Raw genomic sequence first — 24,533 nt, forward strand, 5'->3', positions numbered from 1 at the left:
GGAGCCATTCGCAGAGTGAGACACTACTACTCTTCATACTAGAAATGGATTTCTTTTTGATGGCTTTTGAGAATCATTTGCAGCCTTGCAAGGAGCTTTACGGCCCAAATAAGTGTCGTGAGGCATCTGTCTATCCCATTGAAGTCTCTCGAGGTTTTGGAAGTTTGACTCGATTCGATTCGATTCGTGAATTCATATCCATTCATCCGTCCATGCGTCAATCCATACTCCATGACTCATGCGGGCCCAGATGCAGAAACAGAAACTTTCTTAATCCTTTTTTTTTTTTTTTTTTATTCCTGATCCATCTCCCCCGGCGCGGCTTGTCGGCCCATCTGGCGAGCTTTCAACAGCTCATCGCATAGCAATAAATTACTCGCGATCCCCTGACTGCTGGCAATACTGTTCCTCAGCACACGGAAACTGTCGAACACGCCTTCCTGGACAGGATCCATCGGTTCACCTGTTACGAGATCCAGACCGACGATGTTACTTTCGGCGTATTCATCCTGAAGCGCGGCGAGGGCATCTTGGATGTCGTGTCCGCTGTTTGCGGCTAGGGTCTTAGGAATGATGAGTAGTGCGTCTGCGAAGGCGGCGACACCCCATTTCGCTTTGCCCTTGACGGATCTTCGCACGGCCTCTGATGATAGGTGGGCGGCGGCGGCGATTTGGAAAGATCCTGCTCCGGGAACCACGCAGCCGTCGACAATGGTGTTGTATACGCTGCGTAGGCCGTCTCGGACTGCGTCGGCGATTTGTGTGATGGTGTGTTGGTTGGGACCTTTGATGAGGAGTGTTACAGATTTTGGATTCTTGACTTCCTCGACAAATGTGTATTTCTCTTCACCGAGGGTTTGTTCGTACACAAGACCAGCCCAGCCTAGGACAGAAGGATCGAGGTCGTCGACGCTGTTCTGCGCCTGTCCGCCGCAGACAAGTTGGAGGCGCTCCATGTTGCGGCGCTTCGCACGTCGGAGAGCCAGAATGCCATTTTTGACCAGGACGTCGAGAGAAAGCGGATCGATGCCTTTCTGGTTGATGACCACGAAAGACTTCTTCGGATCGGAGCCACAGACCTCATTTTTGAGAGTGACGATCTTCTTGAGTTTCTCGTCGACGAACCGTCGTTCGGAGGCGACCAGTTTGTCTCTCTGCGCGGCACTGCTGTAGTAAAACCCAGAATTTATTTCGGATTTTTCGTACTCCAGCGACACGTTCAGGGTCAGGATGAAGGCATTCTCCACACGTTTCGGCATGTCAGGATGTCGAGCGCCGTGGTCAAGGACCAATCCACGGATGAGTGTTGTGTCAGAAGCGAGTTTGTGTTGGAGTTTCATTATTTCAATCATGTGGAGGTCGGGCTTGTTAGGTGGTCGGTGGATGGTCATGACAGCATCAACTATTGATGGGGTGAGTTGTTCCGCAAGGGCGGTGTTGATCTTGGTTGATAATGATGTTCGTGCGATGGATAGTAACAATTCTCTGTTCACCTTCCTGGTGATCTTGAATTCGTCGAGAAACTTCAAGGTTTCAGTCTTTGCGACTTCGAACCCGTCAGTGATCACTCGTGGATGCAGCCCTTCCTGAATGTATCGGTCCGCCTGCTTGAGAAGTTCTCCAATCATGAGCACCACTGAGGTCGTTCCGTCTCCAGTAATGTCATCTTGAGCGGTGGCGGCTCTGGCAATTAGTGTGGCTGTAGGATTTTGGATAGACATCTCTTTCAATAATACCGCTCCATCTTTTGTAAGTTTGATCTGCCCCGAGCCGTCCACGAGCATCTTAATTGTGCCGGAGGGGCCAAGATTAGATTTGAGAACATCTTGTAACCCTTCGCCCGCATTAATATTGACGCGAAGGGCTTCACCGCGCCGACGGCTTTCAGCCTTAGGATTGAGGAGTTGTATCGCTGTGTAGACATGTCAGTAGGGCTTCAAATAAGGTATCAGGATACTCACCAGACATGGCCAAAATCCGGGTGTCCGAAGGGGAGTTGTTGCAAAGAAACTATCCAAAAACTGTTGCCTTGAAATTGAGCTGCAGGATAGAAATCTTTGGACAACGAACGTTAAAGCGGCATGTTCTATGCCGAGGTGAGCCAAATCTCCTGCCACTGGTTCCCTATCGTGCAGGGGCGTGTACGTATGTACTCTCGTAAATTTCGCCTTTCGGGCCCCGAGCCTTTGACTAGGCTCTTTGTTACCTATTTATTTCCCCTCCTGAGTTCTTGCTCAATGGGATGCCGGGATGACACTCAAAATATGCTGTGACTTGGGGCTCGCCCTTGAGCGAGTTACGAAATGGGCGCTAGTGTAGGTCGAAACAGCCAACGTAGGGCACATACTGGGTAGGTTATAGAATTCTCCCGGCACTTTGATGTCTGCTGATCCGGATTCTGCTGAAGCCTTTCTACCAATTCATTTGTTGGTGCTGCCTCCTTTGTGTGTGTGTGTGTGTGTGTGTTTTTGTTACCGCGACATCCTGCCAACGCTCACAACTTTGCTACTAAGAAAACATTTCCTGTGAATCCTTCAAAACTCGCTCTTATTCATGCCTGACGGTGGAAGAGGTCGAAAGAGAGCATGGCAATATCAGCGAAGATGTTCTCGGTCAGATTGACAACACAGCGGTTCGTGAAATAGTCCAGGATAACAATTCGTTCCCTTGGTCACGATCCTGGCGCTTTCTCCATACCAGTAGATCACCGAAAAATACGCAGATTCTCAACATATATCGAAATTGGATACAAACGTGTCACCAAATGTATCAAAGATGTGGTTAGGATGGCTAATGAGAAGGTGGTCTAAGGTAGCCCGACACTCACAATGGCCGCGGATGTGCCGCTTCATTACATTTATGTTCTTGTTGAAATCTTCCCATCTCCTAGGGAATTCCCAGTGTAAGTACATCAAAAGACTGACAACACATTTCACCGACGTGAGGTAAAAGCTTTTGTCATCAGACGCATTTCCCCAAAATGAACTACCAGGAAAGTCGACTAGCAAAACCACGGGCAAGAACATTTGAATGGCTGTTATACGATCCTCCTCCAGACAGCACTCGCATCAATGCAGGTGTGAGATCTGAGTTGTCGAATGGCTCAGCAGACATGAGCCGACTTTCCTCTGGATACATGGCAAGGCTGGGGTCCGGAAAATCTACCCTGATGAAAATTCAGATTCAAAATCCTCAGATACAGCAATCGGTGCAATCTGGAGTTGATCTCTATCCTGCGGCTTTTGCTTCATTTAGTTTGATGGTGGGAAAATCCGACCTACAGAAATCCGACGAGGGTCTGCTATGTGCACTACTGATCGGATTATCAAACAATTTCTGAATCTGTCAACATTGGTAACGGGCTTCACAAACTTCTCAGCGCGGACTTTCGACAGATTCAGAAGCCTGCTATTGGATATTTGCGAATCTACGTGAAAGCTTTTGTGGATATCAAGGAGCGATCCGGTCAAGTAGAGGAAATCGGAGAATTTGTGCATTTCGAGCCAGCCGCAAACTGGCTTTGATCATACCTTTCGCCAAACACATTTTCGACAATTGGAATTCTGGACAGAGTTCGATATTTGTATGTTTGTTTGGAACAATTTAGAGCAGAACGATGATGGGATATCATATTCAGTCGACCCGCAACAAAGATCCAAACCCGTTCGGAGAAGAGTCCTGAAAGCCATGAGGATATTCCTGCGGGTCAAGCTTTTTACGTATCATATTCTGCAGGAATTGGATGGAGGATGGATCCACACATGAGGAACCCAAATGAATTTCTATGGTCATTGCCCGAGGAGCCTTTTGGCCTTTACAAGCAGATATTGGAAAAATCCAGACCTCAGAACCTTATCCACGGCCAAATTATTCCAATTATTCTTGGGTCATAGAAGGGACACAACAGCGCTGGCTCTCCATTTTGCAGAGATGGAAACCGCCGCGTAGGTGACATCCAAAAAGAATGATCAGAAACATATCGTGTCGAGAGATGAGGCTTTAGAAATTCACCCACGCGATGCAGAAAGGACTCAAGAACCGATATTCCTGTTCATTAGAACAGTCCAAGGATCTAGGTCCTACGCCGGAGCATTGCACAGATCCGGGAAACACCATTCGTTTCGTGCACCGGATAAGTGAAAGAGTTCCTGGAAAGGAACCATGGACATGGGCCCTTCTCCTGCAAAAATCCGTGACTTTGAGCCTGCCCCCAGTCTATTGCGAGCATCGATCCTCTAGGTAAAGACATTACAGCCCATGCAATAAACGAAAAGTCTACTTTTGACCTTGGCTAGGGGCCGATGAGATACCATAGGACCACAGAAGAGGCCATTTTTCAGAAGATTTTCTTCTTTCGAGGGCAAATAAATGAAGCATTGAATTATGCTGCCATACTCGAAAATTGGCCCGTCACCATTTCACCCTCCACCACCTTCTGGATGATCCTGACAAATCAGCTTCAGATGTCATTAAATTTCAACAGGGACCTCAGATTCATAAGGCAAAGAAAAATGGCCTGATTTGGGTTGGGCAAAACTCATGTCTTTATGTCAATTTTACAGATTGTACCGTCAATGCTGGAACAGCTTTTCTTTCTCTTTCAGCAGAGAGCGGTTTGAAATGTTATGTAGGGGGAGAGAGAGAGATAAGCAAGGGTGTTCCAAGAAGAATTATATCCCTTTGGCCAGAATGACAACGAGGGCCGCTTGAGCTTCCCCCCTGCATTGGCTATGACTAAACCTACTTCTTGAAGTTGGAGCTGACCGAATGAAGAGTCTGAAGTTCTCGCACGGCGGTGGAAGTCTTCGTGCTCTACCTCGCCCTGGTCACACGCGTTGAGACTCTCCGCTTCGTTGTTGAAAGATGCTCCAAGCGCACAAATCCCCGGCGGATATATTGGTCCACACTCCAGAGTCAAATCATGGAGGAGGGAGGCGCCGACCATCGTCGCACTCTTTTTAGATGCTGGTGCAAATACACATGCACGCGTCGCACTTGTCGTTCAGGGCGAAGATACGCTTGGGACGCCAGTCGAAACTGTTTCCTCATGGAGAATACTTGTCCGAAGAGCGAAATAAGGTTCTGAGAATGTTGCGCGACCGTATTGCTAGCCGGAGCTTGATCTGGAATCGAGTCTCAATTTTCGAATCTCAGGAAAGCAGACTTAGAAAGCTTGCCATACTAGCCTCTGCAATCAAAAGTGTTTGAAATACTCCAACGAGTGTATATATGTGGAGTGATCAAACTCTGGACCGCCTGTGACGCTGCCCAGTCGAGTGTGACCATTGAAAATACAAGCCTGTTCTTCCATTATACCAGTTCATGCCAAACTGGTGTTCGAACCTGAACCCCTGATCAACGCGTCTCCGAGTCGGTACTCCTTGTCCCTAAAATACTGATGCATTGCACCCATATATACTGGGTTTCTGCAGCCTTTGGAAGAACTGCTGGAGAAGGACGAATCAGACTTATGTGTCTCTGTCGAGCTGTTTGAAAGCAATGATGTAAGAGAGGATACGGAAGTCGTGTGGGACCGTGGTGGCCTCGCAAGCATCTGTTTTGTTATATCACTTCCGAGATCTTCGATTGCCGAAGTATCGGGAATAACTACCGATTCCGTTTGTACCGCCGCGTCCGAATAGCTGAGATGTTTTGTGAGTGGAAGCCGTTGGACCGCTGCTCCTCCTTGGGAACTTCGGACAAGGCTCCCTGTCTGTAGGGCTTTGGATGGAGTTACTTCGATTGTTGCAACGCTCCTGGGTCTCAATTTTGTTGGATGTGAAGCCCGTTTCAACGAAAGTGGAACTGGCTCGCCGGCCATATCCGAATGGGAAAAGGTATTTGATTTCCGGCGGAGCGTTAATTTCGGGGCCGCGCCGGCATAGGTCTGCCAGAAACTGATTCTACTACTGCTGTCACGAAGTTCATTGTTGATGTTCGAGATACGGTCGAATTTGTCAAATGCGAAGAACTCGTCATTATGCCCTAGAGACACTTGCAAGGTTGGCAGATCCCTTGTCGTCCCGTCTGCTGGAAAAAGCCATTCATCGAGTCGTTTCGGCAGTCCTTGTCGTTCTATATCTCATCACTCAAAAATTACAATCTTCATCTGCATCAAGATAAGATGGACATACCTTGGTGATAGGTTCCAGACTTTTCCATCCAACAGATATAATAGCGATCGAACGCCCCAAAGGCGTACACAACGATCTTGCTCACATGCTCGGAGTTTTCCAGGGCGCTGAATCTAGTGTAAACATCGGTTGTTGGTCTCTGAGGAACATGTGTAGACCTGCCCGGCATTCAGTGTTCTCAATCTCGAGCTGGATTGCTCCGTAAAACGTACACTCCTTGGACTCCGTCCAAAGCTTCAACTTTTGAGGGATATCGATTCGAGATGATCATCATGGAAGCTCATTGTTAGGGAACAGGCCATCGATTGTTGCGCCGGTTATGTCATTGGAGCAGGAACCGCGATGAATGATAGTCTTTGGGTCTTTGTGAGAAATGGTAGAGAGCTGATCATAACGGGAAGGTTCTTCTCTTACAATTATCTGAAACAGTGTTTTCAGGGGCCTTTTCTGTTTGATGTATTATTGACCCTCTTCGATTGTGCAGATCAGGCCACCGTGCTCATGTGATGAAGATGAAGCATGCACCGTCGCATACGAGACCCTCTCAGCGACCCATACAACTTCGGACACTGTCACAGCCTTACAGGAGGCGGGTTACTCAGTGTATGAACAGCAAACATGCTGATGTTATGGTTTCACCCGGAGCAGACTTCAAGAGAATCCCCTGGAGAACAAGGGGTACTTTAGGATTTGGGCTGTATCTGGACGGTTCCTCGATCTTATCCTGCCAGATGCTTTGACTATCAGAAGCGTTTCCCTTTACGATATTACCGTTCAGCTTTTTTGGGCTGGGTGGAATCACGCAACTGACGGTCAGAACCCGAGGCGTGTGTAGTCCCATGTCTACGGTCAACTAGTTTGTTTGGCCTGCTCTGCTTGCCTTGCTACTGGATCTTTCTTCCATCGCTTCTCCCTTCTCCACAGTTCTACCTCCAGTACTCTCTTCCCTGGTGCAATCTTGGATTTCAAGCCGTCATCGTCTCGATCGTAGTAGAGCGCCCACAGGCCATCCTCTTCCTCTACCACCACAAACCCTTCCCATCCTTCGAGAGTCAGTCGACGATCCTGCCGAGTGCAGCCAAATGGGCCTGTGATGTTTGGTTGTGCGTCACTGCGCACGCCATATTTTACTTCGTAGGTGGCTCCATCGACATAGATCCAATTCATGATTGGAGGACTTTCACAAATCGTCGAAACCAATCCTTCGTACTTCGTGTCCGGATATGGCAGATAGTAGCCTCCAAACGGATGTCCAAATGGTGGTTCATCGTCCTTCTGGTAACTTGATAATCCAGTGTCGATATAAAGCTAAAGAGCGACCAAAGTCAGTAGATAGTTCCGAATTGACCATGAAAAACTCACCTTATTATTCCTTAATACTATTTGTCGATTATCGATCTCCCGGCTTCGTGTCGATGATTTGACACAGGTGGCAACCAGGTTGCAGCGTCGAGCCCGATGTTCTTCTCTTTTATCTTTCCCTTGACTTTGGCGAATGACTTCCGACGTCGCTAGCATAGCTGGGCACGTTATCAGGGCAACCATCAAAGAGAGCACCATTTTGAAAGATGGTCAAATGATGCAACATAGTGAGCATCAGCGTTTCCATTTGACCCCAAACTGAAGAAAGCCATTAGCGAGGAAAAGCGCTTGCCCCCTACTTTATGGTCGCAGAGTTGTGGAAAATGGTGTGATCAAGGAAAGGCAATCCATAGTAAATTTCCTCCCATTATGTACCAGTCTTGGGGTGCTGAGGAATGCAGTCACGCCACAGAGACAATGATACTGAGAGGTGGTTCCATGTCTTAGCAGGTTGAAACCCTGAAAGGGGCTTGATGTTTCAGGCTAAGGATGGAAAGCTTTGTTTCCAGATCCTTGTGATTGGTCAGCCTCATTGTTCATTGGGGCCCGGGGCCGACCAGGACAACATGAGTCCGCCTCATATCGACATAAGTCGCGTGCACCGGGATCATGGCCCTGCACGCGGGTATTATCAAACACCTCGGCGGTGTTTGAGATGTGCCCACTGCTGCAGTAAAGATTCAGCAAAAGTTCTCGAACGAGAGTCGTGTGTTTCAGGAAAGCCGGGCCTTTGACCATAAAAGATTGGCTTTTGCTCAGGAGGGCCAGTCCATCATCTTGAAAATTATTTCAAATCGAAAACATCAGAAGTCTTCTGGCAAGACCCTAAGCAACACCAAGTCGAGTAATATCTAATATCTGTTCTCCGCTAAAGCTCGGCCCTTCAAGTAGCGTTCAACAAAGATGTCTGCTGCGTGAGAAGCTCCCCAAGCTCTTTTCCATTTCATCAACAGTGGCTGATTGCTCATAGAACCACGTACGACAACAACGCCACCAAGGATTACTCTAGTGGCAGCGAAGATGGCCAAGCAGCAGGGAAGCGCAAGGCACTCACCACGGTTGGACAGCCTACTGGCAGTATGCCACTTCCGCCTAGCTCCGATTATCTGTCTCAACCTGCTGGTAAGCTTGGCCACCCTCTATCCTGGCGAAATGTGAATTCCATGCTGTGGAATGTTCTGACACATGATGCTCTTGTACAGGAGGTCTCTTGAAAGGTGCCACAGACGCAAATGGAGAACTCAAATCCGCTGCTCTGATGGTTGGTATCAAGCTTGATCTTGAGGCAGAGGTGCACTTGACGGCCAGAGTTCGCGGAGATATCACCCTTGGCCTATATTGAATCCGGGGATGTATCAGGCTGCTGGCCAGTCTGTTTTGATGGACATCCGCATGTGTACGCTAGGGTCATGTTGAACGATGAGAATGCCAGCCGCGAGCGTGTTGCCGATTCAAGTGCTGTGAATTTAAGCATCCCTGGCCTGAATTTCCCACCGTTCGACAGTCACCATCGGGCAGTTCTCTCTTTATGGTTCGTCCAGGTGTGGATATGAATTCTTCCAATGTACGAAAGGAATTTGGTTACTGTATCCTCAAAGCCAGATTCAATTCAACAGGAGTGGTCACAACGCAGATGTTGCGCAAGCCTTTTTCAAAGCTGTGACTTGACCTACTGATTTGCCCATTTGTCTCTCTGCCGAGAATCGTCTTCTTGAAAAGAGCCATGGTAGGACGAAAACATCTGAAGCAATGTTTGCGACATTGGCCCAAGATGAAGCAAGTAGTATGGTTGATCTAGAGTGAGAGAATGTGCCTTGAGAGAATAGGAGTTCGGCCACACTAAAGCGGCATGGACTGTGAGCGCCCGGAGCGAGTTGCCGCTTTAGTGCTTGATTGGAGACGCCAAGTACGGGCCATGAAGAAAATTAACCCCCCCCGGCTGCATCGAGTTCGAGATCTTTTTTTTTTTTTTTTTTTTTTTTTTCCCTGTTTGAGCTGGAAGTTCATATTTGATATCCGTGTTGGAGGTATTGGGTACAGCCACATACTGTTTCACGTCGCCACTACCTGTGTCGTTCCTAGTCGCATCCGTAAGCTGAATCTTTGCACATCGACGACATCCATCTGCCGCCAATGATCGGTGGATTGTGTGGCCCGGCGAAAAGAGCATCCTCGATCAATATTTAATACAACCCGGCTCTACAATGTCAACTTTTCTTCTCTACGAAGGCCCAATGGGCTACTCGATTTTCAAGGTCGTCCATCAAGCTGACACTGTTGGCAATCGACTCAAGGAAGTACAAGACAGTGTGCAGGATCTGTCGCGGTTCGGCAAGATGGTGGACCTGGTCAGTTTTCTGCCATTCGAGTATGCGCTGCCTATAAAATTCCTTTTCTCAAATAGCTAATCAAACAAGGAATGGAAAACAAGCTCTGGAAGAACTCCACGATATCTCCGAAGGAATCGCATCCGACTATCTGAAATCCTTTCTGGAACTGAACTTACCAAAAGCTGGAAAGAAGAACAAGGTGACACTTGGAGTATCAGACAAAATTCTTGCTGGCAGTATCAAGACCGCTTTCCCGGGCATTGAGTGCGAAACGGGGGACACGAGTGAGGTCGTTCAGGACATGCTTCGAGGAATTCGATTGCACTCGGAAAAGATGCTCAAACAACTCCGGGAAGGCGATACCAATACTGCGCAGCTTGGTCTGGGTCATGCATACTCCAGAGCCAAAGTCAAGTTCTCCGTGCAGAAGAACGACAATCACATCATTCAGGCCATTGCAATTCTGGACCAACTTGACAAGGCCATCAACACATTTTCAATGCGCGTTCGCGAATGGTACTCCTGGCATTTCCCCGAACTCGTCAAGATTGTCTCAGACAACCACAAATACGCCAAAGTGGCACTTTTTGTGAAAGACAAGAAGACCTTGTCCGATGAAAGCTTGCACGATCTCGCCGCCGTGGTAGACGATGATGAGGAGATGGCAAAGAGTATAACTGATGCTGCGAAGACGAGTATGGGTCAGGAAATATCCGCGTCGGATATGGAGAACGTCACTCTATTTGCACAACGGGTTGTCAGTCTGGCGAATTACCGAAAGACTCTACACAGCTATCTTGTCTCTAAGATGGGCGTGGTGGCGCCGAACCTGGCCACTTTGATTGGAGAAATTGTGGGGGCTCGACTTATTTCTCATGCCGGCAGTCTCACCAACCTGTCCAAATATCCCGCCTCGACCGTCCAAATATTAGGAGCTGAGAAGGCGCTTTTCAGAGCTTTGAAGACCAAAGGCAACACACCGAAGTACGGTTTGTTATATCACTCATCGTTTATCGGGCGAGCTGGACAAAAGAACAAAGGAAGAATATCTCGGTTCCTAGCCAACAAATGCTCGATTGCGTCCAGGATAGACAATTTTTCAGAAACTCCCTCGACAGTTTTTGGGCAGGCCTTGAAGAAACAAGTGGAAGAGCGATTAGAATTCTACGCTTCTGGAGCACAACCTACGAAGAACGAAATCGCCATGGTAGGTTCGCAGATGTGACCCAATTGACCAAGCTAACACCCGATTCAGAAGGATGCAATGGACAAAGTTCTCAAAGAAATGGACATCGATGCGCCCACCATGGTGGATGTTGACGAAGAGATGTCCGATGTCGAACCTGTAGTAGTTCAGAGGCAAGAAAAGCGCAAAAAGGACAAGAAAGAAACCAAAGAGAAGAAAGAGAAGAAGGAAAAGAAGGAAAAGAAAGAAGAGAAGAAGAAGAAGCGCAAATCAAGCAAGGTGAACGGCGAGGTGGAAGAGAAGAGAGAGAAGAAAAAGTCCAAGACATAGTAGAACAGAGCTGGATAACAATATTGTTTACGTGCATGGCTTCGGTGGGAGGCTGTATATTGTGTTTACCAAGAGGAACTGGGAAAGCGTCTTGTGATCATTGTAAAGAGATACTCGGGGCATCGTTATTTGTTCTATCGATCAGGGTTTTCCATCTGGAAGAAAACTTAAGTCACTTGTGCCACCTGCGGCAGCCTGTATGCGATAGTGAAAAACAAGGGAAAAAAAAAAAAAAAAAAAAAAAAAAGATCCGGGCACGAATAGATGGCCTTCGAAAGGGTTTTCCTCATCCTCTCCTGTCAACCTCTGGAGAGGTCCATGCGATTGCAGACAGCATCCGTTGCAATATTGCTAAACAATTGACTTTCATTCAAAATATTTTCATTCGCGGAGCGCCTCCCAGCCAAGGACTTCTTTGCTGGAACCCGATCTTACGTGGAGGCTTCCAGAAGGTATAAACTTCGAGTCAACCTGAGACTTATCATCAGAATGGTCATTGCCTTCTCTCTCTTTTGACGATCAACTGTCAGCAGCCACAACCCCTCGCCGCCCCCCCATGACGAGTTCGCCCAAACGAAAACGAGGACATGTCCTCCCGCTAGAAACAAAAGGGCCTCTCCTTCAATGGATATCCGACGTCGATCTAGAACAACATCAAGATGCCAGTCCTCGCACCAAAGTCGCAAGAAAGTTTGACGACCTCGAGATTGACGGGGTTCCAAGCCACCGGCGACATGATATAGAATGCCAGCAGACAAGAGAAGTATTCAACCAAGCAGATATGACTCCTCTATCAGCTGGACTCGAAGCTGTTTGCCAGTCACCCAAGTCCAAGGAACGTCATGACAGGTTGTCTGAGAGCGGCTCCATTATCTCTCAGGAATCTGGGAAGACATCAGCCAGTGCGGGGAGCAAACCCACTCGCTCAAAATCCCCTCCTCTGGATGGTGAGATATCGGACAGATTCTGGCATGGTTCTGAAATCACTGGGCACATTCCTGATGACCCGAACGACGATGGTTACGGGATCAATGGCATTGGATTTCGACCGACGGCAGCAATCGCTTGGTCCCGGTCACAACGGCGGAAACAACAATTGACCGAATACAAGAGCCGAGAAGCTCGAGAAGCGAGGCAGCAGAGAAGTGAGAGGAGAAAGCGTTTGATCAGCGAGAGCGATGGGGTGCCCTCCGCAGAATCCTTGCCACGCAAAAGCGTCCGAGTTCATTTCGAAGATGGATGAAACGGGCCTCCTGGATCGTCTATGACACGTTTCCTGACCCTCCAACCGATACTCATTCCTGGCCGCCTCGGGAGATACCCAACCAAAATTTTTTTGATACCCGCCGGGACCGTTGTACGCCTAGCGATGCAAAATGTTCCATCAATCATGAATATCACCAAAACTTGTACCACTGTCGGTTGCGTTTTCGTTCCTCTTCAACTTTCGCTGCCTCAGCGGCCTGGGCAGCTTCCTCTTCCTTCTCTCTGGCCCTCTTTTCTTGCAAATACTTCATTCCGGCGACGGCCGCAGCAATTCCTTTGGCCTCCTGCTTCCGTCTTTCATCGCACCAATAGTACATTCCACAAGCTGTGACCGTGAATCCTGCAACCATAAAGTTGGCCGTTACGAGTCCGCCAGAGAGACCTGTTGGTATGTCAGATCACGGGTCGAGAGCCGTTAAAGAACGGTACTATGCACCTTTCAAGACGAATCTTAAACCTCCAATTGCTCCTCCAGATGCTATGCCGACCAATAATGAGTCTCTTGCACACGGCGTCCGGTAGAAGGCGGGGCCTTTCCCTTCGTAGGAGAAGTTGAATGCATCCCTCCACGATAATTCAGAAGGTTTCCCGCCAGCCGAGTTGTATGTTCCTCCAGGCAGAGTATTTACGGGCTCTTGGGGATTTCCCAGTGCCTCCCACATTTTTTGTGCTTGTGATCTGGGAAATTCGTGCTTGTAATCCGGTCGCCGGGGGCCGCGCGGTTTTGGCTCGGCTTGATCATCAGGAGGTATGCTGCTAGAATCTCGAGTGTCGTCCGCCATGGTGAATGTAATGGAGCTGTAGGAGCTGCGGCGAGAGTGGAATGATGGAGATGGAGATGCATCTTTGCTCTCCAACGCTTCAGGCTTATCTGCTCGACCCGACCTGGGACTCCACCCACAGAACGCGTCCAAGTCGACGCGCGACGCGACTTTTCAATATCCAATATCCCACTCTACTCTTTCGGCCATTATTCCACCCGGTTCCATTTTTGAGTAGAGTCGGCCAGTTTCGTCGTCAGCGATATGTTTTGTGATCAGCAGTAACTCATATGACAAAATTATCGAGCTATTGAAGCTTTGCGTCGCGCAGCAATGCCGGTCAGGAAACCGAGCAGATATGGCTCCAATGTCAGACTAGCGAAAGATTCCGCTCGAAACCCACGTACCAAGACAATCGATGCATCCTCACTGCGTGCAACCGAAGGCACATCTCAAGATGAGAAGACTCAGGCCACTCGGCTGGCCAACAGCATTGACGAGGCAATGGGGTTTGCCAGATATGATTCGGGTAAAAGAAGAATTGGGTGGCTTTACAACATGCACAGTACTTCAATTGAGGATTCCGGGACACCAGGTGGACGTGCCGGCGTCGATTTCTACTTCATCGGAGACGATGGCGACAATTTCAAGGCCACTGTCGAGTATGACCCATACTTCCTCCTAGCGGTGAAAAGAGGAAGGGAAGTGGAGGTGGAAGAATGGTGTAAGAGAATGTTTGAGGGATTGGTAAAGTCCGTTCATCGTATATCGAAGGAGGACCTCCAAATGCCAAACCACCTGCTTGGATATAAACGGACATTCCTTCAACTGACGTTTACCAATGTCTCCAACTTACTCTCTGTGCGCAAGGTAGTCATGCCGATCGCAGAGAAAAATAAAGAGAAGGTGAATGCCATGGACACCTACGCGGAGGTGGCTAGTGCAACTGCTGGGTTTGATGTCTACGACGAAAAACAAGCCCAAGGGATACGACTGAATGGGATTGCAGAAGCCAAGGATTACATTGTCGACATCAGAGAGTTCGACGTGCCCTACCATGTTCGTGTTACAATTGACAAGGACATTCGCATTGGAAAGTGGTACACTGTCGAGGCCAAACACGGCTCCGTGTCTCTGACTTGTTTAGAAGAGCGTCTACAACGAGCCGACCCCGTCGTACTCGCCTTCGATATTGAAACGACCAAGCTACCACTCAAGTTCCCCGACTCAGTCATTGATCAGATAATGATGATTTCGTATATGATTGACGGGCAAGGGTTTCTCATCACGAATAGAGAAATCGTTTCGGAGGACATCTCAGACTTTGACTACACGCCAAAACCAGAATACGAAGGACCGTTTCTGATCTTCAACGAACCGAATGAGCGCGCAGTCATTGAGCGGTTCTTTTCTCACATCAAAGAGGCACGACCTACCGTCATTGCCACTTACAACGGTGACTTCTTCGATTGGCCGTTCGTCGAAGCAAGAGCTAGCGTCCAGGGAATTGACATGTACACTGAGATTGGGTTTCGGAAGAACAGCGAAGATATCTATCAGAGCAACTACTGCGTTCATATGGATTGCTTCGCCTGGGTCAACAGAGACAGTTACTTGCCCCAGGGCAGTCGAGGCCTGAAAGCCGTCACGGTCGCCAAATTGGGCTATGATCCCGATGAGCTTGACCCTGAGCTGATGACCCGATACGCGAGTGAGCATCCCCAGATTCTGGCAGAATACTCAGTGTCTGATGCTGTGGCCACTTATTATCTCTACATGAAATATGTTCATCCCTTCATCTTCTCGCTGTGTACGATTGTCCCGCTAAATCCTGACGATACTTTACGAAAAGGTACGGGGACGCTGTGTGAAATGCTATTGATGGTTCAGGCATACCAAAAGAATATTATATTACCAAACAAGCATCAAGAGCCACGGGAGGCTTTCTGGGAAGGTCATTTGCTTGAATCAGAAACCTATGTCGGTGGGCATGTGGAGAGTATTGAAGCAGGTGTGTTCCGCGCTGACATACCGGTTAATTTCGCCATCGACACTACGGCGATCGATGAGCTCCTGCGGGATCTCGATGCCGCTCTGAAGTTTTGCATCACGGTCGAAGAAAAGAAATCCCTCGATGATGTGACGAATTACGAAGACATTCGAGCTCAGATTTGTGAAAGATTGAACAACCTCAAGGACACACCCCACAGAAATGAGCGTCCCTTAATATACCACTTGGACGTGGCTTCCATGTACCCGAACATTATGACCACAAACCGATTGCAACCTGATTCAATGATATCTGAATCCGATTGTGCCGCTTGTGATTTCAATCGACCGGGAAAGACATGTGACAGACGACTACCCTGGGCGTGGAGAGGAGAATTTTTGCCAACCAAGAGGGACGAATACAACATGATAAGAAGAGCCGTGGCAAATGAGACATTTCCAGGGAAAGGACCAATGTCTGCAAGAAGAACGTTTCAAGAGTTGAATCTTGATGAGCAAGCGGCAATGGTTCGAAAAAGACTTCAGGAGTATTCGAAGAAGATTTATCACAAGATTCACGATTCGAAAACCATCGAGCGCGAAGCCATCATTTGCCAGCGAGAAAACCCGTTTTATGTGGATACCGTTCGAAACTTTCGAGATCGACGATATGATTTCAAAGGGAAACAGAAAGTTTGGAAGGGAAAGACGGAAGCACTCAAGTCTTCTGGAGCCTCCAACCAGGAGATTGAAGAGGCGAAGAAGATGATCGTCCTCTTTGACTCGCTACAACTTGCACACAAGGTCATTCTCAATTCTTTCTACGGGTACGTGATGCGAAAGGGTTCCAGGTGGTATTCCATGGAGATGGCCGGGGTCACCTGTCTTACTGGTGCCCATATTATCCAAATGGCACGAGAACTGGTCGAACGCATTGGTCGGCCGTTAGAACTGGATACGGACGGTATCTGGTGTATGCTTCCCGCTACCTTCCCGGAAAATGTTGTTTTCACCTTAAAGAGCGGTAAAAAGATGGCAATCTCCTACCCTTGTGTTATGCTCAACCATCTCGTTCACGCACGGTTTACCAATCACCAATATCAGACCCTCGTGGACCCTACCACCTTCAAATACGAGACGCATAGCGACAATTCGATTTTCTTTGAAGTCGACGGACCGTACAAGGCCATGATCTTGCCCGCATCAAAAGAAGAGGACAAGAATTTGAAAAAGCGATATGCCGTATTCAACCACGATGGCGGTCTTGCTGAACTCAAGGGATTCGAAGTCAAACGTCGAGGCGAGTTGAAGCTTATCAAGATCTTCCAAACGCAGATTTTCAAGTTCTTTTTGGAAGGGACCACTTTAGCCGAAACATATGGCGCCGTGGCTCGTGTCGCCAATCGTTGGCTAGACGTATTGCATCAGCATGGCTCGACGCTTGCGGACGAAGAGTTAATTGATTTGATTTGCGAGAATAAAAGCATGACCAAGACTCTCGAGGAATACGGAGCGCAAAAGTCCACGTCTATCACCACAGCGAAACGACTGGCAGAGTTCCTGGGAGACCAGATGATCAAGGACAAGGGGCTCAACTGCAAATACATCATCTCCGCAAAGCCTCGACACACCCCCGTCACGGACCGAGCCATCCCTGTCACCATATTTTCCGCAGATGAAGGTGTCAAACGATTTTTTCTGCGAAAGTGGTTGAAAGAAGACCCGGCAGACATGGATCCAAGAACTGTCATCGATTGGGATTACTACCTGGAGCGTCTTGGATCTGTCATTCAAAAGCTCATCACAATTCCTGCTGCTTTGCAGAAGATCAGAAACCCTGTTCCTCGAGTTGCACATCCAGACTGGCTACAGAAGCGCATCACTGCAAAGGACGATAGATTCAAACAGAAGAAAATGACTGATCTCCTCGAAAAGAAGCCGCTAGCCGAGCGATCAATAAATCTTTTGGATTATCGACTTCCCGCCACTGGTGACATCGAAGATGTGCTTAATTCCGGGCGGAGGCCGCCGGTAGGACTGACAAAACCTTCAAAGAGAAAGGCCTCGGAAACTACCAATCAGGCTCTTGTCGACCCTTACGCAGCCCTCCCAACTGATGCTCCAGCGATCGATGAGAATTACGGTGGATGGCTCCAATATCAGAAGCAGAAATGGAAGATTCAAAAGCAAGCAAGAGCTCGACGGCGTCAACTTTTTGGAGAGAGGCCCAATGTGGCGACAGATTCCATCAGCAGCCTTTTCCGCAACCAAGCTGAGATGCTATACATCAACACGTGGCACGTTCTCCAACTGCGTCAAGGTGATTCGCCCGGCGAGGTGAGGGCATTTGTGGCAATTGGCAAGAAGATTCATGGCTTGACCATCAAAGTACCCCGGACTCTGTATCTGAACTTGAAAGGCGATGAGCTCCCAAATGTCGAGATTCCTGGCTGTGAGGTTGAAAAAGTCAACCATGCGTTACCCAATGGCCACCCATCCGTGCATCTCTTTCAGTTGACCATGCCAGAAGACACTTATTTACGGGAAGCCGAATCTGTCTCGCTGCTGTGCAATCACCCTAGCGTCGAAGGAGTCTACGAACGCAGATTGCCACTCTTCACTCGCGCAATGCTGAAGCTGGGGAACATGTGCTCGTTCGACGAGAACCAGAATGGTATTCTTGGAACAGCCCTTGAACAAGGTTTTGATCTCTCTGCATTGGTACGGAGTAATTCACAGGCGACATATCTTGAAGATCCAAGCTCTTTGGGCTATGTCTACGTCTATCATGTTGCGGCCGGAGACAGGAATGTTTTTGCACTCTTCTCTTCGGCAAAATCGGAGGCGCATGTCATCGTTCTCAGCCGAAGCCGTGATGCCCAATTACCTAACGCTGACAAGATTTATGCTGAGCAATACCGACATAAGGCTCAGGATGATGCGGTACTCCAGACTATCTTCGAATATCAATCAAGTATGCATTTCAAAGTTTCTCAGGTGATCACGAAGAGGAAAGCACACCTTGAAATTGCTGATGTACTCAAGAAGTGGCGTTCAGAGGAGTCGAAGTCGACGATGCTGCTCCTCCAAACGACCTCTCATCAGCAGCTTATCCACGATGTTCGAATCATGAAAGATTATCCTATCTTATGTTTGCCGACAGAACGATCGGACGCAGATTTGCCCTCTCTGGGCTGGCAAGGTCATGCGTTCAAGCAACTTATCTCACATTATTTTAGGGTGACTGGCTGGTTGTCGCACTTGCTGGAACTTGCCCGATATGGCGATGTGCCCCTGTGCAACCTTGAGAAAGACGATCCTAGGTCTCTCATCGATTTGGCCTACGCTCGGAGGCTAAAGAGGAGTCATGTTGTGTTGTGGTGGTCTGACCAGCCTCGTCCAGACCACGCTGGGCATGAGCGGGACGATATTTTGGGGCCGTTGACGGAAGTGGTGGAGATGCCCTCGATTAACAATCCCGGCGCTTATACGTCAGTTTGTGTGGATGTCTCCGTCCAAAATCTGGCAATCAATACGATACTGACTTCATCGATTATCAACGACCTTGAGGGATCTGCAGAGTCAGTTGCTTTCAATCCTGCCGCCGATGGAGAAACGCCTCTCGACTCCGATATGGTCAATACGAATGCCGGCTTTGGCCTGGCTCCACTCGAAGTACTTCGAGAACTGGTTAAATCATGGTGGATAGAGGCTTGTCGCGGTAATCGACTGGCAGATGTAATGGTACAGCATCTGATGCGATGGGTTGAGTCTCCTGCGTCAAGTCTTTATGACCGACATCTCAAGTACTACGTTCAGATGATGTCGAAGAAGGCCATGCAACAGCTGATTACCGATTTCCGACGAGTTGGGTCACATGTTGTCTTTGCAAGCCCAACAAGATTGCTGTTACAGACATCGAAACAAGAGGTCGAGAACGCTTATGCATACTCTCAATACATTCTCAAGTCGATCCGACAAAAGCCGCTGTTCCATTTTTTGGGACTTGAAGTCAAAGATTATTGGGATATACTGATTTGGTACGATGCACACAACTACGGGGGGAAAGGAACCTCGACGATCACAGAGGAAACCAGTAATTCAAATCTCGATACTGTCGTTCACTGGCAACTGTCACAGTTTCTCCCACTACCCGTACAGCCAATATTCGACGACTGGGTGGTCACCTTCATCGATTTGATGCAGAATTTGAAAAGACCGACCATCTCAACTGATGGTCCGTCGTCTACGCCTCGACCTACTCAGCTGCCGTCGACATTCATCAGTCTGACCGAAGACCCCACGAGCACGGAAGTGACCACGATTTTGCAGGATGACTTCTCCAAACCATTGAAGAAGCAGATTACGGCTCTAATACGGCGACAACGTGAAGAAATACTTCACCCTGAACTCGCCAGCGATTGGTCATTTCCCTCTTTGCCCGGTGGCACTTTAGAGAGCACTGATCAACGCCACCCTCGTGACCCAGTCCTTGAGTTGGTCAAATCACTGATGCAGATTATTTCACTGTCGAAACCCCTTCAACTGGAAGCTCGGTTACTTCGTAAGGAGCTCCTGGCGTTGTTCGACGTCCGTGAGTTCGGACGCGAGGCTCGGTTCGAAAATCCAAGTGCAAGCCTCCGCTTTGACAATCTCGTGTGCGACACTTGTACTATGACCAGGGACCTTGATTTGTGTCAAGATGAGGATATCCTCCCTGATGCGCAAGCCGGGCCCGAAGACGCAGCCAACAAACCCTGGAGATGTCCGAGTTGTCAGAGTGAATACAGCAAAATAGCGCTTGAGGAAAGCTTGATCGCTCGGGTCCAGGCCGCCTTGTTGGGCTGGCAGACCCAGGATCTGAAATGCAAGAAATGTGGAGTTCTACAGGGCGACGATGGCATATTTGGCGATCACTGCGTGTGTGGTGGTGAGTGGTTTGGGACGATGGACAGAAACGAAATTCGATCGAGGTTACGAGTAATGGAACGGGTGTCTTCCGCATATGGATTGCGAATGCTGTCTGGCGTTATCGAAGGAGTCAAGATGATGTGTATGATATCATGAACCCGATCAAGATTTTGGCTGTCGACGTTGTTGGCTGATGGTGTCATGTGCTCTCTGAGGCGGGCGTCTGCACGAGACTCTGAAATGGGGGAGCTTTGGGATACACATCAGAATGCCTCAATAAGGCGAATTTTCCAGGAAAGCAGATGTAGCCATTTCAGGAGCTTATCAGACTTCACGGATCAGGAGGCGAGCCTTGTCGCAAGGCTCTTGTCCTTGGATCCGGAAAATAGAAAAATGCGGTCCCGGGTTCAACGGACAGTCCCCCGCAGCTCGCCTCGCTTACCGAAAATTACCAATCCCCCCATCACAGGACAGTCATTCCACCTTTCTGTTTCCATCTGTATCGCACGTCAGGCCTGTCTACGCTGAGCTGAAGAAAATGGACTCGAGCTATCAAGCAAATCCAAGCGATGACCACGTCACTCCGACGGAAGTCAACCAAATCTTACGCCGGAAACGCAAGACTCGTGAGCGTCGAGCTTGCTACCCCTGCCGACAGCGCAAAGTCAAATGCAATTACGAATCGCCGTGCCAGCGCTGTATTGATCGCGACCATCCAGATCTTTGCTCCTACCTGCAAGCCCCTAGGGCCGGCGGCATCGAACCTCCCCAGGATCCTCCCAACACGCTCGATGACAGTCCGCGGCCACCAGGCGCTGACTGGAATCAGCTCTGGTCGAAGCTCCAGACGGTCGAGCTCCTCCTACGAGACATCAAATTGGAAGTCCCCAGCCACATTCTGACCACGGACGAAAATGCACTCGTCAGACAGACGTTTTCGCCCGGCTCAAGTGCAAGAAAAGCATACACACCTCCCCTTCGAATCCCGACCCAGAGTGGACTGGTGACAGATGAGTGTATACATCTCGGACGCAATTCGGTCCCCGTAATGGCTATGGCGTTGGGTAATGGAAGCAAAGAGGAAGCCCTGCAAGACATTATCGGGAAAAGTGTTTTACCTCTGTTCGGGCTGGATAACGAAAGTGCAACGTACCCTTTTACTAACCTATGGGGCGTAACCGACGAATTCGCTAGGGTGAGAGAGGTGTGCAAACTGCTTCCTTCAGATGCCGATTGCTTCCAGTATCTCCGACAATATCGGGACAACGCTCACGTACTCTTTCCAGGTGTGGTGGATATCAACGAACTTGAAACTGATCTGACTAAATTTCTCATTGCTCGATCTAGTCCACAGGCCCCAGCCAGCGACCATGTCAATGTGTACGGCCAAAACGTTCATTGCCTCAGCCTCTTGTTCGCATGTCTAGCCTCGGGCTGCCAATGTTCGGCACTTCCCCGAAAGGAAAAACAACTGACTGCACAAGTCTATGGTAGAGTAGACCCCTGCTCCTAACTCACAATAGTTCTCTGTGTGCTAACCTCACGTCTCGAAGTGTGCTGCGCGTATGAGTGTCTCCGAATCGTCAACTATCTGTCTCGTCCGACCATTGTGGATATCCAATCTCTGTTGGTACTAGGAAATGTGATTGCAAACAGTATGAACGCCGGCGTGGCCTGGTCATTACTCGGTAAGCATTCCCAGTCTGGCTCTTCACACGCCGTCCTGACACTCTACAGGGCTGACCGTCAGACTGGCGCAAACGATTGGTCTGCACGAACCGTCTCGGCTCTCTAATTCGCCTGATGAGATGCTCTTACAAGAGGAAGTTTGGTAAGCCCGAAGCAAATCTCGCAACGGCGACACCAAGTACAGTGTTGATTTTGGTAGGTGGCGAATCGTCTGGCAGGATAGCCTGCTTTCTATCATATTCGATCGAACACCTTCGACTTTCACCGTTACTCCTCAACGTCCTGATAGCGTCTCAAGCCATAGGACTGACAACTTATCTTACGTGGACTGCATGAAAAGGGTTTGTGCAGTCGTGTTAGACATCATTCGAGATCGGTCAGTTTCGACCGATCCGCGTCAAGAGATCCCACTTATTCTCAAGCATCGGGACAGCTTGGCGGCCATAGGGAGCCGGGCGGCTCCTCATCTCGTCGAGGTGACCGCTTGTCGATCAATGCGAGATCAGCTGGAGCACTGGAGCTTTCACCTTCACGTCTCGTATGTGACATCTGAATTGCATCGCCCGGCACTCAAACGCCAACAGGTCTACGCAGAGATGCACTTGCGACAGGCCTGCATCGATAACTTGGCGAACACGGTCAACGCTTTCCTGGGCCTCCAAAATGTGTCATCGTCCGCGAAGACGTCCTGGGCACCCATACACAAGGCGTTAAGCTCTGCACTTCTGCTAGGCATCATGAAAGAACAGGCGGAGAATCAGCGCGTGAGCATGTTGCTAAACAGATTCTTGTCAATATTGGCCGATCTGAACTCTGATGTGGGGCCCTCTGAAATGCCGGCGCCCATGTCAAGGTCCATCGTGGCATTGCGCCGCCTTCTCTCTCCACCACCCGGAATGGAAGTCGATGATGACGAATGGGATATTGACGTGCAGAAATTGGTCCCAAAAAGGGGCGAAGAAACACCATGGACTTATGAGACACCCTCGCAGAGCCTTTCTTCCACAGGGGAAAACCAGGATCGCAGACATTCGCCACACTCCGTCGCGGATGACATCCTCTGGGGAAGTTCGACCATGCCTTGGTCTCGAACTCCGAGCTCCTGAAAATGCCGAGGCCGTCCTCCAGGCTAACATATTCACATCAGACCTGAAGCAGCGACCAGTGCGATGTGAGCCCTCTTCTCAGTTGTGACCACTTGGCTAACATTGTCAGAATGGATGAAGAATTGGTTTCGCAAGCACTCCAAGAATCCATTGTGACCTGGGTGTATGGCGCACGATACGGGTAAGTAGTTGTTAGAACAGCCTGACGCCTGAAGACGATCTTGAAGAATTATTGACAGTTCATGATTGGGCGGTTTGAATTCGCATGAGGTCCACCTGAGGAGGTCTGCTGAACCAGTTGGATTGAACAAATAGGTCAATATCCTTCCCATAACATCATTGTTTGCTCACAAGTGCTCTTTCTCCGCGTGCCACTTCGCTTTGAGAGGCATACCACGTCATTCAGGCCACTCAGGTATGACGGCAGAGAGCAACAGCTCTCCTTCATCGACAGTTGTGACAACGTGTTTCTCCCACGGCCTCAGAAATGAGGAGGCGGAAGCCTTTTCTTGGTTCTATTTGATTGCTCGGGGCCCAAAGCAAGTCCTTGCTCTGACCGTCAACAAGAGCCGATACCAAGGAACGGGTAATCCCATGACGGGTCTGGTTCGCACATGAAAGGATATCCACACGCAAGAATTGTTGGGTCGTAAATTTCTGCACACATCCAGTCGTCTGATGGATCTGGCCATGTGCCTTGTGAAGAGGACGAGAGGTCAAGATGGTTTTTTCCCTTCAGATCGGCCGCACATGGGAAAGAAGTTTCTCCATTGTCAGGGGAAAGTGTAAGTTCATCCAGTGGAGCTGGCGACCTACGATCTGGGAGCGACCCTTGGCCATACTTTACGCATGCCGCATCTTTCGTTTTGGGTTGATGCTGTCCCACCCCAAACACGCCCGAGCTTGGAGGTGAAGCGGGCGAATGAGAATTTCGAGTGTCGAAATTCCTGTCCGGTTCGACAATTTCTACAGGTGCTAAGCCGAGAGATTCCACAATATCATTCACGGATGGATCGTCCCCTGGTGAGCTGCCGGCGGAATCATCCGAGCCTTGTTCAGTTTTCAGCCGGCGATGGAGGATATGAACACAGTCGATGAGGATGGCTTGCTGACGTGCCAATATCTCCGCATATCTTGAAGCATGATTAGTAAGAAGACAATGCTGCGCCGTGTCGAGGGACTTACGCAGCTGGTGTATCCGGCCTGGAGCTTTTTCGAACGTATTTGTAAGTGCAATAAGTCGCGCTTCTGGCACACCGGCTGCAAGGCTGTCCCCCATCGCACTAGTTGATGAAGACGTAATGTCAGGTTATATTCCAGAATGCGGCGGCGCAAAGAATCAAGATGACACCAACCTTGCCTTTTTTGATTCGACAAAAATCGCAAGCCCGCAAGACGCGATGTCTCGTCGTCCTCGTGGGTCCAGGGCAAGGCGAGCAACTGGGAAGCTTGGGAGCGATCTGGCTCCG

At 49.2% G+C, this 24,533-nt stretch overlaps 9 protein-coding genes across 9 annotated transcripts; 5 read left to right on the top strand and 4 right to left on the bottom strand.

Annotated features, from left to right (window-relative positions):
- Positions 1–293: 293 nt before the first annotated feature.
- Z518_08146 (T-complex protein 1, zeta subunit) lies at positions 294–1,968 on the bottom strand (the record flags this gene model as incomplete). The annotated part of the gene is made up of 2 exons (XM_013413889.1): positions 294–1,912; positions 1,962–1,968. 2 exons carry the CDS (start codon positions 1,966–1,968, stop codon positions 294–296), a joined length of 1,626 nt encoding a protein of 541 aa, XP_013269343.1.
- Positions 1,969–5,320: 3,352 nt separating this feature from the next.
- Positions 5,321–6,303, bottom strand: Z518_08147 (uncharacterized protein; the record flags this gene model as incomplete). The annotated part of the gene is made up of 2 exons (XM_013413890.1): positions 5,321–6,075; positions 6,135–6,303. 2 exons carry the CDS (start codon positions 6,301–6,303, stop codon positions 5,321–5,323), a joined length of 924 nt encoding a protein of 307 aa, XP_013269344.1.
- A 680-nt stretch (positions 6,304–6,983) lies between these two features.
- On the bottom strand, positions 6,984–7,694 carry Z518_08148 (uncharacterized protein; the record flags this gene model as incomplete). The annotated part of the gene is made up of 2 exons (XM_013413891.1): positions 6,984–7,442; positions 7,497–7,694. The coding sequence occupies 2 exons, from the start codon at positions 7,692–7,694 to the stop codon at positions 6,984–6,986; spliced, it is 657 nt and encodes a 218-aa protein (XP_013269345.1).
- Positions 7,695–8,399: 705 nt separating this feature from the next.
- On the top strand, positions 8,400–8,838 carry Z518_08149 (uncharacterized protein; the record flags this gene model as incomplete). Its single annotated transcript, XM_013413892.1, has 3 exons — positions 8,400–8,410; positions 8,467–8,618; positions 8,699–8,838. The coding sequence occupies 3 exons, from the start codon at positions 8,400–8,402 to the stop codon at positions 8,836–8,838; spliced, it is 303 nt and encodes a 100-aa protein (XP_013269346.1).
- An 862-nt stretch (positions 8,839–9,700) lies between these two features.
- On the top strand, positions 9,701–11,342 carry Z518_08150 (uncharacterized protein; the record flags this gene model as incomplete). Its single annotated transcript, XM_013413893.1, has 3 exons — positions 9,701–9,864; positions 9,914–11,033; positions 11,082–11,342. 3 exons carry the CDS (start codon positions 9,701–9,703, stop codon positions 11,340–11,342), a joined length of 1,545 nt encoding a protein of 514 aa, XP_013269347.1.
- A 556-nt stretch (positions 11,343–11,898) lies between these two features.
- Positions 11,899–12,585, top strand: Z518_08151 (uncharacterized protein; the record flags this gene model as incomplete). The annotated part of the gene is made up of 1 exon (XM_013413894.1): positions 11,899–12,585. The coding sequence occupies one exon, from the start codon at positions 11,899–11,901 to the stop codon at positions 12,583–12,585; it is 687 nt and encodes a 228-aa protein (XP_013269348.1).
- Positions 12,586–12,739: 154 nt separating this feature from the next.
- On the bottom strand, positions 12,740–13,390 carry Z518_08152 (uncharacterized protein; the record flags this gene model as incomplete). Its single annotated transcript, XM_013413895.1, has 2 exons — positions 12,740–12,990; positions 13,045–13,390. The coding sequence occupies 2 exons, from the start codon at positions 13,388–13,390 to the stop codon at positions 12,740–12,742; spliced, it is 597 nt and encodes a 198-aa protein (XP_013269349.1).
- A 312-nt stretch (positions 13,391–13,702) lies between these two features.
- Positions 13,703–20,425, top strand: Z518_08153 (DNA polymerase epsilon catalytic subunit A; the record flags this gene model as incomplete). Its single annotated transcript, XM_013413896.1, has 1 exon — positions 13,703–20,425. The coding sequence occupies one exon, from the start codon at positions 13,703–13,705 to the stop codon at positions 20,423–20,425; it is 6,723 nt and encodes a 2,240-aa protein (XP_013269350.1).
- A 382-nt stretch (positions 20,426–20,807) lies between these two features.
- Z518_08154 (uncharacterized protein) lies at positions 20,808–23,064 on the top strand (the record flags this gene model as incomplete). Its single annotated transcript, XM_013413897.1, has 4 exons — positions 20,808–21,759; positions 21,823–21,957; positions 22,007–22,100; positions 22,158–23,064. The coding sequence occupies 4 exons, from the start codon at positions 20,808–20,810 to the stop codon at positions 23,062–23,064; spliced, it is 2,088 nt and encodes a 695-aa protein (XP_013269351.1).
- Positions 23,065–24,533: the final 1,469 nt, after the last annotated feature.

The sequence above is a fragment of the Rhinocladiella mackenziei genome (genome assembly GCF_000835555.1).
Source record: "Rhinocladiella mackenziei CBS 650.93 unplaced genomic scaffold supercont1.6, whole genome shotgun sequence".
Lineage (NCBI taxonomy): Eukaryota > Fungi > Ascomycota > Eurotiomycetes > Chaetothyriales > Herpotrichiellaceae > Rhinocladiella > Rhinocladiella mackenziei.